The sequence below is a fragment of the Gadus macrocephalus genome, chromosome 3, assembly GCF_031168955.1.
Source record: "Gadus macrocephalus chromosome 3, ASM3116895v1".
Taxonomy (NCBI): Eukaryota; Metazoa; Chordata; class Actinopteri; order Gadiformes; family Gadidae; genus Gadus; species Gadus macrocephalus.
The window spans coordinates 3,594,485-3,611,350 of NC_082384.1; the positions used below are offsets into that span (position 1 = coordinate 3,594,485).

A 16,866-nucleotide genomic window follows, 5' to 3' on the forward strand; every position below is an offset into this window, starting at 1 on the left:
GCTCCGGGAGTCGCAAACTGCAACAATCACTTTCTCCTCCATGCCGCAGTCACCCCGGACTGCACTGCACTGAGTTTGACGGCTGAACGCTGATTGGCTGTTACGTTACACATGTCACTCAGTTATCACGCTGTTGAACGCTGATTGGCTGTCATCACGACAAAAACTTGTCGCCGGTTTTCTCCCGCGAAAATTTCGCCCTTATACGCGTCTCTACGTTCACTTTGTATGGGATCTTGTCGCCCCGTTGCGTTTGGTGTGAACACACAATGCGATTCTTCCTCGGCGGCGCTGTCATGTTAAAATTGTACCGGGGGCGAAAATTGTACCGGCCTACGTCATCGTTTGTTTACATCCTGACAACCTGCCCGGCAACAGACGACGCGATGCAGAAAACATGTTTCCAAACGACGAAATAACATAATACAGATAGCGGATCGCTATCTGTATTATGATAGATAGCGATAACACTTGTTTTTACTTTATATTTGTATTGTATTTAATTGTTTAATCGAAACAATAAAAAAATTTGCCCGCGAAACGGGCGATCGCGTCAAATGACGCGTCAAATCACGTAGGAAGGTTCTTGAACATTCTAGACTATGAAACCTGCTTAAAACACTCAGTTTACTAGCTAAATTCGATTAAACAATTCAATACAATACAAATATAAAGTAAAAACAAGTGTTATCTAGCGATCCGTTATCTGTATTATGTTTCAAGAACCCTCCTACGTCATTTGACGAGATGTCCCGTTTCGCGGGCAAAACATTTGTCATTTGACGAGATCGCCCGTTTTGCGGGCAATTTTTTTTATTGTTTCGATTAAACAATTAAATACAATACAAATATGAAGTAAAAACAAGTGTTATCGCCATCTATCATAATACAGATAGCGATCCGCTATCTGTATTATGTTATTTCGTCGTTTGGAAACATGTTTTCTGCATCGCGTCGTCTGTTGCCTGGCAGGTTGTCAGGATGTAAACAAACGATGACGTTGGCCGGTACAATTTTCGCCCCCGGTACAATTTTAACGTGACAGCGCCATGTTTGCTGCGTTCTGAACCAAAACAAAAGCACCGTGGTGAAGTTAGTATGATGTTGGATATTCGACAGATATTCGGCCATTCATTTCCTATGGAAAATTGCTTTTTGCTCAATAGCTTCCCAGGTATTGGACCCAGACACCCCAGACCAAAGTAGACCTGTCCTACTATGTGGTACTAACAACACACACCTCAATAAAAAATAATATTTTGCACCTCCTATTTTATTTAAATATTTTAAAAATCCCATTCATTTCCTATGGAAAACGGCTTTTTGCTCAATAGCTTCCGAGTTATGGGACCATGAGGCCCCAGACCAATGTGGACCTGTCCTACAATGTGGTAATAACAACACACACCTCACTAAAAATGTATATTTTGCACCTCCAATTTTATTTGAATTTTTTAAAAATCCCATTCATTTCCTATGGAAAACGGCTTTTTGCTCAATAGCTTCCGAGTTATGGGACCATGAGGCCCCAGACCAATTTAGACCTGTTCTACTATATGGTACTAGCAACACACACCTCACTAAAAATAAATATTTTGCACCTCCTATTTTATTTGCATTTTTTAAAAATCCCATTAACAGGGTTCCCGCGGGGTCTTAAAAAGTCTTAAAAGCATTGAATTTATGAATTTGGAATTAATACCTTAAAAAGACTTGAAAAAGTCTTGAATTTTGATATCTGGGTCTTAAAAAATCGGCAGTATAACTTCTCCGTAGCGCATTCTCCTCAAAAGTCAAAACACCGGAACCAATAATGAATGCAACGCTTCCGCGGGTCCCATTTATATTTCCATGGTTCCCGCTTCCCACACGTCACTTTGCTACAGTACACCAACAACAAGCCAAGCAGAAGTGCGCAATTTTTTTTTGAACGTTTGTTTAGGTTATCTAGCGACCCATTTTATGCTGGGGTTATGGGGAAATGTAAGTTTAATGACGCGTGGCGAGATAAACAGGCATTTTGCCACTGGTTGAAACCGGTGGACAAAAATGTTTTCGCGGCTTTTTGCACCGTATGCAAAAAAATTATTCAGCTTGGTACGATGGGCTTGAAGGCTTTAGAGTCCCATGCCAAGTCGTCCAAGCACATTTCTTCTATAAAAGGGAAATATCAAACTCCTTCCATCGCCGGAGTGTTTTCTGCTAGCGTTGGCCAGCCAGCTGTTGTGCCTGAATCAGAAGCAGAAGCAGATAACCAGCCAACTGCTAGCACTAGCAGTGATACAGCAGCCCCTCCAGTTACGACGACTAGAGTGGATCTGCGCACATCTTTTGGGTCCACACCCACTATGAAGGCAGAGGTGTTGTGGACTCTTAATACCATCTCCAAACACCAGTCTTACAATGGTAATGACAGTATTTCAGAGCTGTTCAAATGCATGTTCCCAGATTCCGACATCGCTACCACATTTACTTGTGGTCCTGACAAAACGGCGTACATAGCCAAGTTTGGTTTAGCTGTCTATATAAAAGAGGAACTGGTGTCCCAAGTCAACAAATCGCCGTTCGTTCTGATGTTCGACGAGAGTCTCAACGAGACTACGAAAAACAAACAGCTGGATGTGCATGTCCGCTTCTGGAACGAGGGACAGGTTCAGTCCAGATATCTGGGCTCCCAGTTTATGGGACATTCCACTGCACAAGACCTGCTGTCACATCTCAAAGTAAGCATGACCCTTTTTACTCTACTTTCCTTAACAATGTTTGTTTATGTGTTTATGTACTTGGCAGACGCTTTTGTCCAAAGCAAATACCGTATTTTCCGCACTGTAAGGCGCACCGGAGTATAAACCGCAGCAGCTAAATTGAATGATGTGGTCATATATAAGACGCACTGGACTATAAGCCGCAGGTGTTTTAATGTTTAATTACCATTAGGGCTGGCCCGAATGCCATTTTTCAGGCTTCGGATACTCGTTGGTTTTTCCGAGCGATTAATCGAATACTCGTTCCAGAAAAAGACACCACCAAAAATAACATTAATAATCCCTATATACTCCCTGGAACCGATTATGACAGTATCTGCATATTTTGTTGAAGATTTAATAGCTTTTTACCGTTAATTAGTAGGCCTAAGTAGGTTGAAGTTCCTTAGTTTTTCCCTGTGGAAGCGAACAGCTGTTGTTCCGTTCCGAATCAAGTGTGTGTGTGTGTGTGTGTGTGTGTGTGTGTGTGTGTGTGTGTGTGTGTGTGTGTGTGTGTGTGTGTGTGTGTGTGTGTGTGTGTGTGTGTGTGTGTGTGTGTGTGTGTGTGTGTGTGTGTGTGTGTGTGTGTGTGTGTGTGTGTGTGTGTGTGTGTGTGTGTGTGTGTGTGTGTGTGTGTGTGTCAATATGTGATGCTCACCTAGTCCTCTTATTTTGAGTAATGAAATGCAGCCCTTTTTTCAGGAATGTATGGACAAACTGAACCTCAGGAACTTGGTGTCTATTTCAATGGATGGGCCCAATGTGAATTGGAAACTCTTCGACCTTTTCCAGAAAGATCAAGCTGAGCAGTACGGAGGTGAGGAGTTTATAATGCTATTACTGTGTGTGTGGGTGAGTGTTTCTGATCCATTAGTAATTATAAAAATGTATTTTATTTGTAGTGCACTTAACATTGAATAAACACTTTCAAAGTTCTAATTTGGTTTCTAATATCAAGTTTGCATTGAAACCTTTAGGTCTTCAGCTCGTTTGTGTGGGGAGCTGTGGCCTACACACGCTACACAACTCCTTCAAGTGTGGGTTCACTGTATGGCAGCTGGACAAATTGCTGAGAGCAATGCACACATTGTTTCACAATACGCCTGCCAGGAGAGAGGATTACATCACCGTAACCAAGTCCAGTGTGTTCCCTCTATCTTTCTGTGCCCATCGTTGGGTAGAAAACCTTCCGGTTGTGGAGAGAGCCCTGGCAGTCTGGCCATCACTTCTCCTGTACATGGAAGCTGTGAAAACAAAGAGACTCCCGAACCCTGGAACAGGTAGGCCCTTCTTAAATGTGAATAGGTCTGTGACTGTGTCCTAACCCTGGTGGTGGTGTGGCCTTGTCATAGTTGAAATGTCTGACTGTCTGTATGTCTTTTTCTCAGCATCATATGACACACTTGCAGCAGCCATAAAGGATCCACTCGTCTTGGCCAAATTGCAGTTCTACGCAGCAATTGCCAGGACCTTCAATCCCTTCCTGAAAAAATATCAGACGGATGAGCCTGTGCTCCCATTCCTCCCCAAGGACCTGACCGAGTTGATGATGGTAACAATTTACTTAACGTTATAACCCCTGATTGGGCTCAATTGATCCATTATGACAAAATGGGGTTTGTGGTTAGGATGTGTAAAAAATAGTGGCTACATTGTGCATCATCATAAGATAATTTGATGTTGGTGATTAATGTTCCGCACCAGACATTTTTGTGTTTGTCTGTTGACAGAGTCTACTCAGACGCTTCATAAAAAGAGAAGTACTACACGATATCACTGCCCTGCAGCTGACCAAACTGGATGTCACAGACAAGACCATCTGGCTCAGCCCACAAGACATCAGCATTGGTCTAGGTGCAGAGTCAGTCCTTAAGGTAGTGTGATGTTTTCAAAAGATCATTTTACAAATGGTTAGGGTGAACCAGGTCATTGAAGACATGTTCTATATTCATGGCTAATTTCTCTCTCTAGAGAATCAAAGGTGCAGAACTCAGGGTGCTCGAGTTCAAGAGAGAGTGCATGCAGGGACTGAGTAACATGATCAAGAAAGTGCAGGACAAGAGCCCCCTCAAGTATCTGACTGTTAGGCAGATGGTGTGCCTGGATCCGTCAGTAATGTATAGAGAACCAGAAAGAGGCAGGAATCACATGAAAGGGCTGGTTCAAAGGTTTCTCCAGGACAAACAGCTTACTGATACTTCTTTGGGTAAGAATAAGGCAAATTATAGGCTACACATGAATTTATCCTCAATCTACTTTGCTGGTAATGCCCAATGATTTATCAATGTTTTTCTCTATTTTCTCATTTGTTTTGTCGTAGGGGATGTCATACTGCAGCAGTTCGACAGTCTCCTGTCCTTGGAGAGCCGGAGTGAGGACTTCCTCTCCTTTCAACCCATGCAGAAGAGGCTGGACATCTTCCTGAGCAGCGCCATGGAGCCTTATCCCGAGCTGTGGGCCTTCTGCAAGAAGCTGCTCATCCTCTCCCACGGTCAAGCTACAGTTGAGCGTGGATTCTCAATCAATAAAGAGGTGGAGTCTGATAACTTGGAGGAGGATACTGTGGTCACACGGAGACTGGTGTGTGACTTCATCATACAACATGGAGGTGTTACCAAGGTAAGATGACTCCTCTCTGGACTAGTAATATGCTGTTGACTTAAAAGTTGATAGAATCAACATAGTTGGTCTCTTGAGTTTGTCACTGAATCTGGTTCTCTTTCCCCAACCCGATACCCAGGTTCCACTCAGTAAACCGCTACTGGAAAGTGTAGCAAGGGCAAGGACAAGGTATCGTACCCATCTGGAGACCAAAAGAAGGAACAGGGAGGCAAAAGAGCAGGCTCTCAAGAGGAGGGAAGCAGAGGACTGTCTTGAGGAGCTGAAGGTTAAGAGGAGACGTGTACAGGAGGTATCTGAGGGTCTGGCTAGGGATGCGGACAAGATGGCTGAGGAGGCTGAAGCGAAGGCAGGGAGCAAGATGGCTGGCCTGATCACCAGGTCAAACATCCTGCGGAGAGGCCATAAGGAGAAGTTGGCAGAACTGGCTCTCCTTGATAAAGAGATCGCTGCTAAGAGTGCAGAACTTAGGAGTTGACTGTGATCATAATTTTATTTATTGTTGAGTTGATTTTCATTGTTTATTGTTCAGGAGTCTGTGCTGTTGGCGTAAGTACTCACCACTATGCTGTAATGTTCCATCATTCCATAATGCTTTACAGTCCACATTTTCACATTTGTTGAAATAAATTAACAAATTTTGAACAAACGTTGTCGGTAGGTCTGTGAAATAGGCCGTGAAATAGGTATTAATTTTTTATATAAGTGGTCTTAAAAGGGACTTAAAAAGACTTGAATTTGACTTGAACAAACCTGTAGGAACCCTGATTAATTTCCTATGGAAAACGGCTTTTTGCTCAATAGCTTCCGAGTTATGGGACCATGAGGCCCAAGACCAATGTGGACCTGTCCTACAATGTGGTACTAATGACACACACCTCACTAAAAAATAATATTTTGCACCTCCAATTTTATTTGAAGTTTTTAAAAATCCCATTAATTTCCTATGGAAAACGGCTTTTTGCCAATGCGTTTCAATGGCGCGTTTGATGATTCTGTGTAAGCCTTTCCTGTAGGGCTTTTTTTGTGGGCAATTTGTAAGTGTCCTATGAGACCCCCTTTGATATAAAACAGACCCCAGGTCTATAGCTTACTTGTTAATGTCCTCGACTCAGTCACCTATTGCATCACTTCCTTTAGGGCTTAGGCCTCCTAATTGATCATTGTAGTATATTTGAATGCCCTCTTTCATATATATGACACCACCACCAATGGGACGTGGCAACAATTCTCCATATCCATATGGGGAGGGGGGTGGGTGCTTGTGGACAGTAGGCTATGGGTGTACACTAGACCTAAATAGGAAGCACACTCAAGAGAAAGAATGGCCTTTCACACATATTCAATTAATTGTTTCAAATAACCCTGCCTCGTTAAATCAATGTTTTGCTTTAAAAAATAGGTTAAAGGCTGTCACTATAAAATTTGTCCATGCGTGTCTCAGAGTGACGTAACAAGCCACCAGACAGCGATTAAAAATACCCGAGTCAAGTTCATTAAAAAAGTAACTTATTAATTATGTCTAAACTGCGGAGTATAGATGCATATTGCAAGGTGCCTTTCGAAGGAAACCTTGGAATATCTGTCTATTTCCTAACCTATTTCCTAACCTATGACAAAAACAACATAATTGACGGCAACTCTGTTGCCGCCCACGTGGTTTGGAGCCATGTAAGGAGCAGAGGGGGCTGACATAGCAACCATGAGAGTTACGTGACGTGGACGCAGGCCCATTGAAAAGAAAAGGCCAAAAAACCTAGGCATGTCACATGTTTACAGCCGTTATTGTATTTAATTAATTAAATATTAAAATATATATAATATAAATATACAATTATTTTGTTATAATATTATAAGTAGACCATAGCTTTTATTCAATTGTCGTTATAACGAGATCTGTATCCGACCATTGACCATCGACTCGGAAATTCTATGAATTAAATTCATATTGACGTATGGCGATGGACCATATGGCACTGTATCCCTTAAATCCCATTTTGAATTTAATAGACCATTCTCGTTGCTTCGAGGAAGTCTGGTGGTCGTATATAATAAATAAATATATAAACATATTTATTTATTTATTCCAGCTCTTCTCAATGCTGCGGAACGCTCAATAAAATGTTTACGTAAACAATTTTAATGGTGTAACTATACATAAATATCTTATCCACCCAGAATAAAAAGTATTTCCGCCATTTTCACAGAAAAATATCCCAAAAAACATCCAATAGGAAAGATGCTCACAGTGTCTATTAGAGACGTAGTCGGGTTAATACAGGAGTGAATCGGCTGCTGGAGCACCCCCTTTCCGTCTGCAGACTACGCCGAAGGGTACCTTTCTCGTCAGCCACCGACGTTCAAGTGCCTTGGCCAACAGTCGGTATTTGATGTTCTCGGAGTGAGACTGTGTTGGTCTGCATTGGTCTGGGGTTTCTGGGTCCCATAACTCGGAAGCTATTGAGCAAAAAGCGATTTCCCTTAGGAAATGAATGGGATTCTTAAAATATTTTAATAAAATAGGAGGTGCAAAATATTTATTTTTAGTGAGGTGTGTGTTGTTAGTACCACATAGTAGGACAGGTCAACATTGGTCTGGGGCCTCTGGGTCCCATAACTCGGAAGCTATTGAGCAAAAAGCAATTTCCCATAGGAAATGAATGGGATTCTTAAAATATTTAAATAAAATAGGAGGTGCAAAATATTAATTTTTAGTGAGGTGTGTGTTGTTAGTACCACATAGTAGGACAGGTCAACGTTGGTCTGGGGCCTCTGGGTCCCATAACTCGGAAGCTATTGAGCAAAAAGCAATTTCCCATAGGAAATGAATGGGATTCTTAAAATATTTTAAATAAAATGTGAGGTGCAAAATATAAATTTTTAGTGAGGTGTGTGTGTTGTTAGTACCACATAGTAGGACAGGTCAACATTGGTCTGGGGCCTCTGGGTCCCATAACTCGGAAGCTATTGAGCAAAAAGCAGTTTTCCATAGGAAATGAATGGGATTTTTAAAGAATCCAAATAAAATTGGAGGTGCAAAATATTTATTGTTAGTGAGGTGTGTGTTGTTATAACCACATAGTAGGACAGGTCTATATTGGTCCGGGGGGTCTGGGTCCCATAACTCGGAAGCTATTGAGCAAAAAGCAATTTCCCATAGGAAATGAATGGGATTCTTAAAATATTTTAATAAAATAGGAGGTGCAAAATATAAATTTTTAGTGAGGTGTGTGTTGTTAGTACCACATAGTAGGACAGGTCAACGTTGGTCTGGGGCCTCTGGGTCCCATAACTCGGAAGCTATTGAGCAAAAAGCAATTTCCCATAGGAAATTAATGGGATTCTTAAAATATTTAAATAAAATGTGAGGTGCAAAATATTAATTTTTAGTGAGGTGTGTGTTGTTAGTACCACATAGTAGGACAGGTCAACATTGGTCTGGGGCCTCTGGGTCCCATAACTCGGAAGCTATTGAGCAAAAAGCAATTTCCCATAGGAAATGAATGGGATTCTTAAAATATTTTAATAAAATAGGAGGTGCAAAATATTAATTTTTAGTGAGGTGTGTGTTGTTAGTACCACATAGTAGGACAGGTCAACATTGGTCTGGGGCCTCTGGATCCCATAACTCGGAAGCTATTGAGCAAAAAGCAATTTCCCATAGGAAATGAATGGCCGAATATCTGTTGAATATCTGTCGAATAACCAACATCAAACTAACTTCACCACGGTAACAAAATCAGCGTGTGTGTGACGTCATGGCGCATTTGCCGCGACCGGAACCGATAAGCGGAATCGTTAAGCAGGCTTGCTAATGATTCCAAGGAATCGGTTGACTCGGAACCGGTTCTGAACAAGAACCGGTTCTCGATTCCCATCCCTACCCACCATTGCCTGTACCAGGGTTCGTTTCGAAGCGAACCGAGACCAGCTCTTCAGGGAGGTCTCGGCCGGCTGATGTGGTGCGCATCAAAGTGATGTGGTTGCATTCACACCACCGCAAACGTACCGAACCAAGGGACCAAACTCGTTTAGTGCGCAATAAATGCTGTTGGTGTGAAAGCACGAATAAACTCGTGAAACAGAAGTATCGTCATGTAATCCATTGATTTCAATTATGTACTCTAAATACCAACAAATTAAACTGTAACGGAATACAGTTAGTTATAATTTGTATTCTGAATACGTAACGCCGGTACATGTATTCCGTTACTCCCCAACACTGCACACGGTACTAACTACTAGTTAGTTTCAAACGCTACTAAATACTAACTTTGGTTTTACCACCATGTGTAATTAATGTCTTGACTAGAAACCACTGAGTAAAGTACAAGAAAGAGAATATGATAAAACATGACCTTTGGTTTGCTGTTTTACTCCACATATCGCACAACCCTTGAGTAAAAGCCACTCTTGAACAGCTTCAGAAATTTAAACGTTATATCGTTTTTACCCAGGGAAGGCTGCAGCATCCTAGTAGATTTGTGTTTGATTATAGGCCAGTCTCTGCCTCTCCAATATGGAGGTGATGATCCAAAGCACAAAGTGGCGTATATGTCCATAGGTCTATGTCCGTAGGTCTCTCTGTAGGTCTGTCCTGTCCATAGGTCTATGTCTATAGGTCTATTTCCATAGATCTGTCCAAAGGTGTCTGTCTATAGGTCTATGTCTATAGGTCTGTCCGTAGGTCTATGCATGAATGTGGCAGACCCATAATTAGATCTGAGTGACACCTGTGTTTGTCCTACGACGATCCCTCTGTGAAAAGGGTGTTCTTTTCAATGTGCCAATGGATCTTCATTTCTCTCACGCTCTCTCTCTCTCACGCTCTCTTTCTAGAAAAATCCAGGGCTGAGTTGGAACAGGTCCCAAAGGTAAGAGGGCAACTTCCTTGTCACGCTATTTTATGACTTTGTTTGGATCAGGTCTTGCACACACACTACTTGTGTCTTTGACTCACCCTGGACTTGTGTTATTGCGGTGAGTCTTAAAATCCCCATCCAGGTCTTAAAGCTAGGGTAGGCCGCTAGCCAGAGGGAACTTCATTTGGAAGGAATCCAACTGAAAACATCCTCCCCCAAAGCCACTCCCCCAATACACAGGACCAGCTCTCTAGCTCATGGAATGCTAGCGGTCTGGTCCTGACCAATGAGAGCGTGGGCAGAGTTCATAGGTAGCGGGGGAGGTACATAGACACAGGGAAGCCATCCAATCTTTTGGAAGCCTTCCAAATGATTATTATGGACCTGCGACAGCCCCAGATACCAGTCTTTCCTCTTTTTTTATATGCGATTGTAAAAACCTAAAATGTAATCTCAGGAACCACCCCACCTTTGGTGAGACACAGGAGCCCACTGCAGGCCCTTGTCATGTCTTGTCTATGCCAACTGACGGACGTCTTGTGCATGGCAGATCTTCATGAGGCCTGAGTTTGCGCTGGAGGACTCGGCCACCTTCAACGCCGTGCTGCCCTGGTCCCACTTCAACAGCGCTGGGGGGTGCAAGAGCAGCCGGGACATGGCCTCCTCCAGACTGCTGCAGGAGAAGGTAGGAATCATTAGATGATCTGATGGTAGGTAAGAACTCTCTGATTTGATTCGCCTGTGGGAACGGAACCAAGGCAGCCCGTTGCCTTTGAGTAGGGAGTGAGGATAGCAGCTGTGTGAGTTGTGTCATCAGATGGTGTCATGAAGATGGGCCATGCACCTCATGGGTAGGTAGACATGAGTGAGGTTACAGTCAGTAAAGGTTGTGTTAGTGTATGAGTCGAAGATAATAATTAGATGTGATAGACATCAGGCTCCTCAGACATCAGGCCAGGTTGGGGCTGTTGCCCGGTGAAGCTTCTAGCTGGCGAACATGTAGGTGTCAGTGTTGGCCAACTACAGCAAACCTTCTGATATTGGGCGTTGGTGTTTCTTTTGGCGGTGTGCAAGCATCTTCATGGACTGAGTGTTTGGGAAACAGTTAGCCTCGACAGAGTGGGGGTGCCATCAATAGGAGCAGCTGAGAGAGACAGAGATAGTGTGTTCCCCTGTCAGGGAACACACTATCCACCTTTCACACAGTAGATATATTTAGAAATCTAAAACCCAAACTACATCATATGGGTAATTATATGAGTATTGTAGTCGGATCCAGTTATGAGTTGGCACATGCAGACGGTGTTTAAAGATCCCATATCACGCTTTTTTAGGGTTAATAATTGCATTTTGGGCTACTACTAGAATAGGGTTACATGCCTGTATGTTAGTAATACCCCTTATTATTCTCACACTGCACAATTTCTGCAAAACCATTTTCAGCCTCCTTCAAAAACTGTTTTGTATCATGTTGCAATAAAGCCCCCCTCCCGAGTAGCCCAGTCTGCTGTGATCGGAGGAACGCTTTGCTTGTACCGTGGAAAAATCACCCCCCCGAGAAGTCGTACACATTGCGGGTAGCCTGGAGGCGCGGCTTATGCACTTCAGCACCGCCCACTGCTAACCATAACAAACTGTTTCACCACTTATTGAGGGGCTTTCTCGGTGTTTAAATACAACCCCTGGCTTGGAATTGTTCTAGCTTAGCAGATGTATACATGGATACATATGTCATTAAACAGTCTAAACAAAAGGGAAAAAGCCTGATATCAGCCCTTTAAGAGCCCTGTTGCGCCCCCAGCTCAGTCACTACCTTGATGTGGTGGAGGTGAGCATTGCCCGGCAGATCTCCCTGCGCTCGGAGGCCTTCTTCCACGCCATGTCGTCGCAGCACGAGCTGCAGGACCGGCTGCGCAGCACGCAGGGCGCTGTGGCCGTGCTGCGGGGCCGCACCGCCGCCATGGAGCGGGTCATGTGCCGGGGCCCGCTCAGCCTCCTGCGCACGGCCCTGGAGCGGGGCAACTGCGCACGGCTGTACGACAAGCTGAAGCTGATGGCGGCGGTGCACCAGACGCAGCCCACCGTGCAGCTGCTGCTCGCCACCTCCGAGTTCGTGGGCGCGCTGGAGCTCATTGCCACCACCAAGGAGGTGCTGCAGCAGGAGCTGCAGGGCATCCACAGCTTCAGGTAGGGACCCCCACCAACTCCATACCACTGGACTCACACAGCCGTGGGGGAGCAGGAGCCCACCCTGACTGTCTTCATTTGTTAATGGAAAGACGAATCACTGAAGCGAGAACGTTGTTTCATATCCTCTTTAAGAGTCGCATGTTGGCTGCTCATTAATGTATGAAAAAAAAAATGATGTGTATTATATTTAGACGTGGAGCCCCAGGTGGACTCTTTGGTACTGCAACAGTGCACGATGTGCAGATAAGAATGTTTCATCTCGTCGTCTTGAGGTGGTCTTCTAACCCGGTGGATGTGGTCATGTGCTGAGCTCCTGCTTATTTCCCATTCTCCTCCCCTCTCTCTCCTACTATATCCTCTCAGACATCTTGGCTCCCAGCTGTGTGAGCTGGAGAAGCTCATCGACAAGATGATGGTGGAGGACTTCAGCATGTACACCCGCAGCGACCTGAACAGGAGCCTCAGAGAGGAGCCACATGTCCTGGAGAAGGTAACCCATTGATATAGGGTTGCTCCCCGCTGCAGGTGGAAGTGTGCTAGGTTAGCTGAGTGTCTGCTGGGTTAGCTGAGTGTCTGCTGGGTTAGCTGAGTGTCTGCTGGGTTAGCTGAGTGTCTGCTGGGTTAGCTGAGTGTCTCAAACTGACCATGTGCCCACCACCACCACAGGGGCATCAGCTGAATGCCGTCTCAGAGAAGGTGGGGTTTGGAAGCATAAGTAATCTGTCACTGTCTATAAATGAAGGGATTTGATCATGTTGTATTTCATTTATCGTCTAGTCGAATGGCAATGTGGTAAATTTGACGATCTTTAAAGGGGACCTATTATGCTTTTTCGACTTTTATGACCTATAAACGTTGTTATAATGATTGATAGTCATGTTTAACCATACACAAAAAACGATGTAGATTTTCGGGAAACTCTTCCTCTCATCTGGGCGCATTCAGCATTCTCTGTCAACGCTCGGTTTCGTCCTTCTCCGCCCCCTCCTGCCAACCCAACTCCGTTATGATTGGTTACCTTCCTTGAAGCGCGCGCAGGCAGATTTGACCAGGCATATGGGGGCACGGCAGGAGTGCCTCTACGTAGATGATTTCCCGGAAGTGAATCGCAAACGTTGTCCCGAGTGTTTAGCGCTCTGCACAGCCACCCCAGACTGTCAGCAAGGAATACGTCGAAATGCATGTACATCATTATTTGACACTTGGTAAGTATGGTTAAACATGACTATCAATCATTATAACAACGTTTATAGGTCATAAAAGTCGAAAAAGCCTAATAGGTCCCCTTTGAATGCATGTTGGGTTGTTTTTGGTGTTTCCGTTGTAATGGGTCAGCCTGATAAAAACAAGTCATCCGATTATTCTGTAAATGCAACTGTTCAAAATACTATTCGGTTTGATTCAATCTGATTTAGTCTTGTGATTCTATGTGAAAAACAAAGCTTGATATCTTCGACAATCGAATCGGCCATCAACTCATTATTAAACCTGCACTATCTAACTTCCCAATAGCAGCCTCTAGTGGCTTGAGTGTACACTGCAGTTATAGCTGTGACATGTGGGGGGCTTTTATTCTTGAGAAACATTCTAGTTCAGATATGTTCTAATGGAGTAAATAGCTGCTGTAGAGATGGTACATAGTGCAGGTTTAAAATAACTCAAATAAAAAATATAGGAAATGCTTTGTATCTTTTATTTGTGTTTGTGTGTGTGTACCAGGAGCGTCTGGAGTCCCTGGTGTTTGGTCTGCTGCGTCAGAGGAAACTGGACTTCCTGGACATCTACAACGAGGAGATGATCCAGGCTGCCAAGGGCATCGTCACACAGGTGAGGAGCCCCACCACTAGCGTGCCGCTGCATTCAGTACCCCCCCACCTGACCCCGTATGCTGGGTTAGTAACCACGACTCGGCCTGGGGCTAAGTTCCCTTCGCCATGCTGGTTCACAAAGCCACCATGTTTCTGCCAGGTTATCTACCCACTTTACAATCAAACTGTTAATCTTTACCTGTCATTAGTGTGTCGTTACTCACCTTTTCTAAGTTATAAAGATCCTCTGTTGTGCGCCAGACATGAGTCCCTCCCTCCACTCCATCACATCCTGCTCCCTTTATGATGCACCAGGAAATGATTCAATTATATCGTTTACAATCAACAATCAGGCTATAAATGCATATTTTTATTATGGGATTTATGATGAAGCTCAGGCCATTGAAAACTGCTTGAAATTAAATGATCGTCTGAGGGGTTCTAGTGGACAGGGCACCAGGATGAGTCTCAGCCCATGTGTTGTCTTCCAGTGTGTGGTGGACAGTGTGGTCAACATCCCGGACATCGACACGGACGTCGTCACAAAGTAGGTACACACATACGGACACTGGGTATGGTCTATCTGACAAAATATAACAAAGCAGTGAGAATCTCTAGTAGATTATTATTGTCCATCAGTTTACACAACTTCCAGGAACTTGCAAACGAACAGAAATCTATCTGTTCCAGTGGCTTGCTTTGGTTCAGTTGCAAATGTTCAACTGAATTTCTTCAAATGTTTGATAGCATTTCTTATTTAGCCAAATAAAGAAAGGAACAACATACTCTGATCAAAGCGCATGATCATCCCTCAACCACCGACATCCCTCCTCATAAGTCTGTCCCACCCAACCAGATAATATCAACTCAACAGAAATAACATTATTGAATGGAACTATCCGAGTGTAGATGTATCCATGGTAAAAGAGGGATTAGCATTCAACCACACCATGACTATTACAATAAAATGGTACCCACATGGTTATCATGTCGAGCAAAACAACATGAGAGCCTGTGCTGAAGCATTGTGCGTGTGTCTCCGCAGGCTGGCGGACCAGATGCGTCTGATGACCTTCCTCCAGTGGTTTGACCTTCTGCAGAGCGTCTTCAGCAGCTTCCTGCTCTTCCTCCAGAGGGTGAAGGTAAGCCGGCTCCTCTCCATCCACCCTTACACAGGCTCTCTGAAACCCGGTGAAAGCCAGGATGGTTCCTGTGTGAGGTCTCTACTAATGTGGTCTACTGGGCTCTGGTGCATAAGAGGAGCAGACCTGGTGATATGGACCACACCTGTCTGTCCCACGGTGACCTTGAAAAGGGTCTGTTGCTCTGAACAAAATAGTGACGATTATAATGAAGAAACTTAGTAACGCATCTAAAAGACTCTTTAGACATGAAATACGATTAATTAAAAAGTGCATATGGTATACATAGACATACTTATAATGAGAGGGTTTGATTGGATTAACCATCAAATTATTTACTCTTGGTTAGATATCTCTAGTCAACAATCAATGTATTAAAGGAGACATATTATGGTGTTTTCCCAACAATTGAACAGAGTATTCAGTTCCAGAAAACCAGTTTTTGAAGCTGTTTGCTGGAAATAGAAAAAAATCTCCCCTACCACTATTCCCCTCTGTTTCAGTCCCTACAGAATGCGCTGTTTCTGGTGTCTGTAGCTTTAATGCAAAATGAGCTGCTGCCCATTGACCGATGAGCTGTCAGAGTGAATCACAGCATGGAGGAGAAGTGATTGTTGCTGTTTGCGGACTCTCTGAGCTCTATATCTATTAGGGGTGTAACGGTACATGTATTTGTATTGAACCGTTTCGGTACGGGGTGCTCGGTTCGGTACGGTGGCGTACCGAACGAGTTTCCATACGGACTTATTAAGTAGAGGACCGCATGTGTGGAACATGCTGCAGCCGCACATGCACAGTTGCGCACACCGTAGCTGTGTTCGAAATCGTTCCCTATTCACTCACTCATTATTCCCTATATAGTGTTCATGATATAGTAGGGGTGTGACGATACACTCGGCTCACGAGACAAGACGAGACACGATATTGGGTTCACGAGAACGAGACGAGACGAGATTTTAAGAAAACTACAATGACAAAATATATGACTGGACCAACAGACTTTTATTTAACCAAGTCGCGCATGCATTTTGAAATGTTTTATTATAACTCTTTACATGCATGAAATTGAAACTAAAACTAAAATTTATAAAAGTTAAAGTAAAATTAATTAAATTAAATAATTCTCTTTTTTCAAGTGCAAACAATATTATGTGCAAAACCAAATCAAAGTACCCAAAGGTACTTTGATTAAATGTATTCGTTTTCGCGGTTATTCAGCCTCTTCTTCTCCTCCGGAAAAACACGACCGCATTGCATTGTGGTATACGGGAGTAACATGTAGGGTACATCGTATGTACACACAAATTTTGGGTATTTTAAGTGCATTATATAGTGCATGAAATTAACCACTGAGAATTCGAACACCACTACAAAATGGCGAGCACCCTATATAGTACACTATATCCGTGATAGGGAACGATTTCGAACACAGCTTATGGCTGCTTTCGAAGCTTCCCCTGCTTCCCCTCCTTCTCCTCCTCTTCTTTTCCTTCTCCTTCTT

General features: G+C 43.7%; 2 protein-coding genes across 4 annotated transcripts in view; both read left to right on the plus strand.

The window, feature by feature from the left end:
• The window catches only part of vps54 (VPS54 subunit of GARP complex), a 59,417-nt gene that overhangs the window by 10,823 nt on the left and 31,728 nt on the right, over positions 1-16,866 (plus strand). Inside the window, exons 5-12 of one of the 2 annotated variants that reach the window (XM_060046098.1) lie at positions 10,203-10,237; positions 10,776-10,910; positions 12,027-12,412; positions 12,779-12,905; positions 13,082-13,111; positions 14,135-14,242; positions 14,715-14,770; positions 15,269-15,365. In XM_060046098.1, the coding sequence (XP_059902081.1) occupies positions 10,203-10,237; positions 10,776-10,910; positions 12,027-12,412; positions 12,779-12,905; positions 13,082-13,111; positions 14,135-14,242; positions 14,715-14,770; positions 15,269-15,365 (974 nt within the window). The remainder of the gene's footprint in view (positions 1-10,202; positions 10,238-10,775; positions 10,911-12,026; positions 12,413-12,778; positions 12,906-13,081; positions 13,112-14,134; positions 14,243-14,714; positions 14,771-15,268; positions 15,366-16,866) is intronic. The other variant, XM_060046099.1, reaches the window with a different exon arrangement.
• Positions 1,643-6,012, plus strand: LOC132453299 (uncharacterized). Of its 2 annotated transcripts, none has more exons than XM_060046131.1 (7): positions 1,643-3,596; positions 3,722-4,024; positions 4,133-4,296; positions 4,475-4,618; positions 4,716-4,950; positions 5,065-5,363; positions 5,485-6,012. In XM_060046131.1, the coding sequence occupies exons 2-7, from the start codon at positions 3,823-3,825 to the stop codon at positions 5,839-5,841; spliced, it is 1,401 nt and encodes a 466-aa protein (XP_059902114.1). In that variant the 5' UTR covers positions 1,643-3,596; positions 3,722-3,822; the 3' UTR covers positions 5,842-6,012. The 2 variants fall into 2 exon arrangements, with proteins under 2 accessions (XP_059902114.1, XP_059902113.1); XM_060046130.1 differs by having other exon boundaries at positions 1,643-3,561.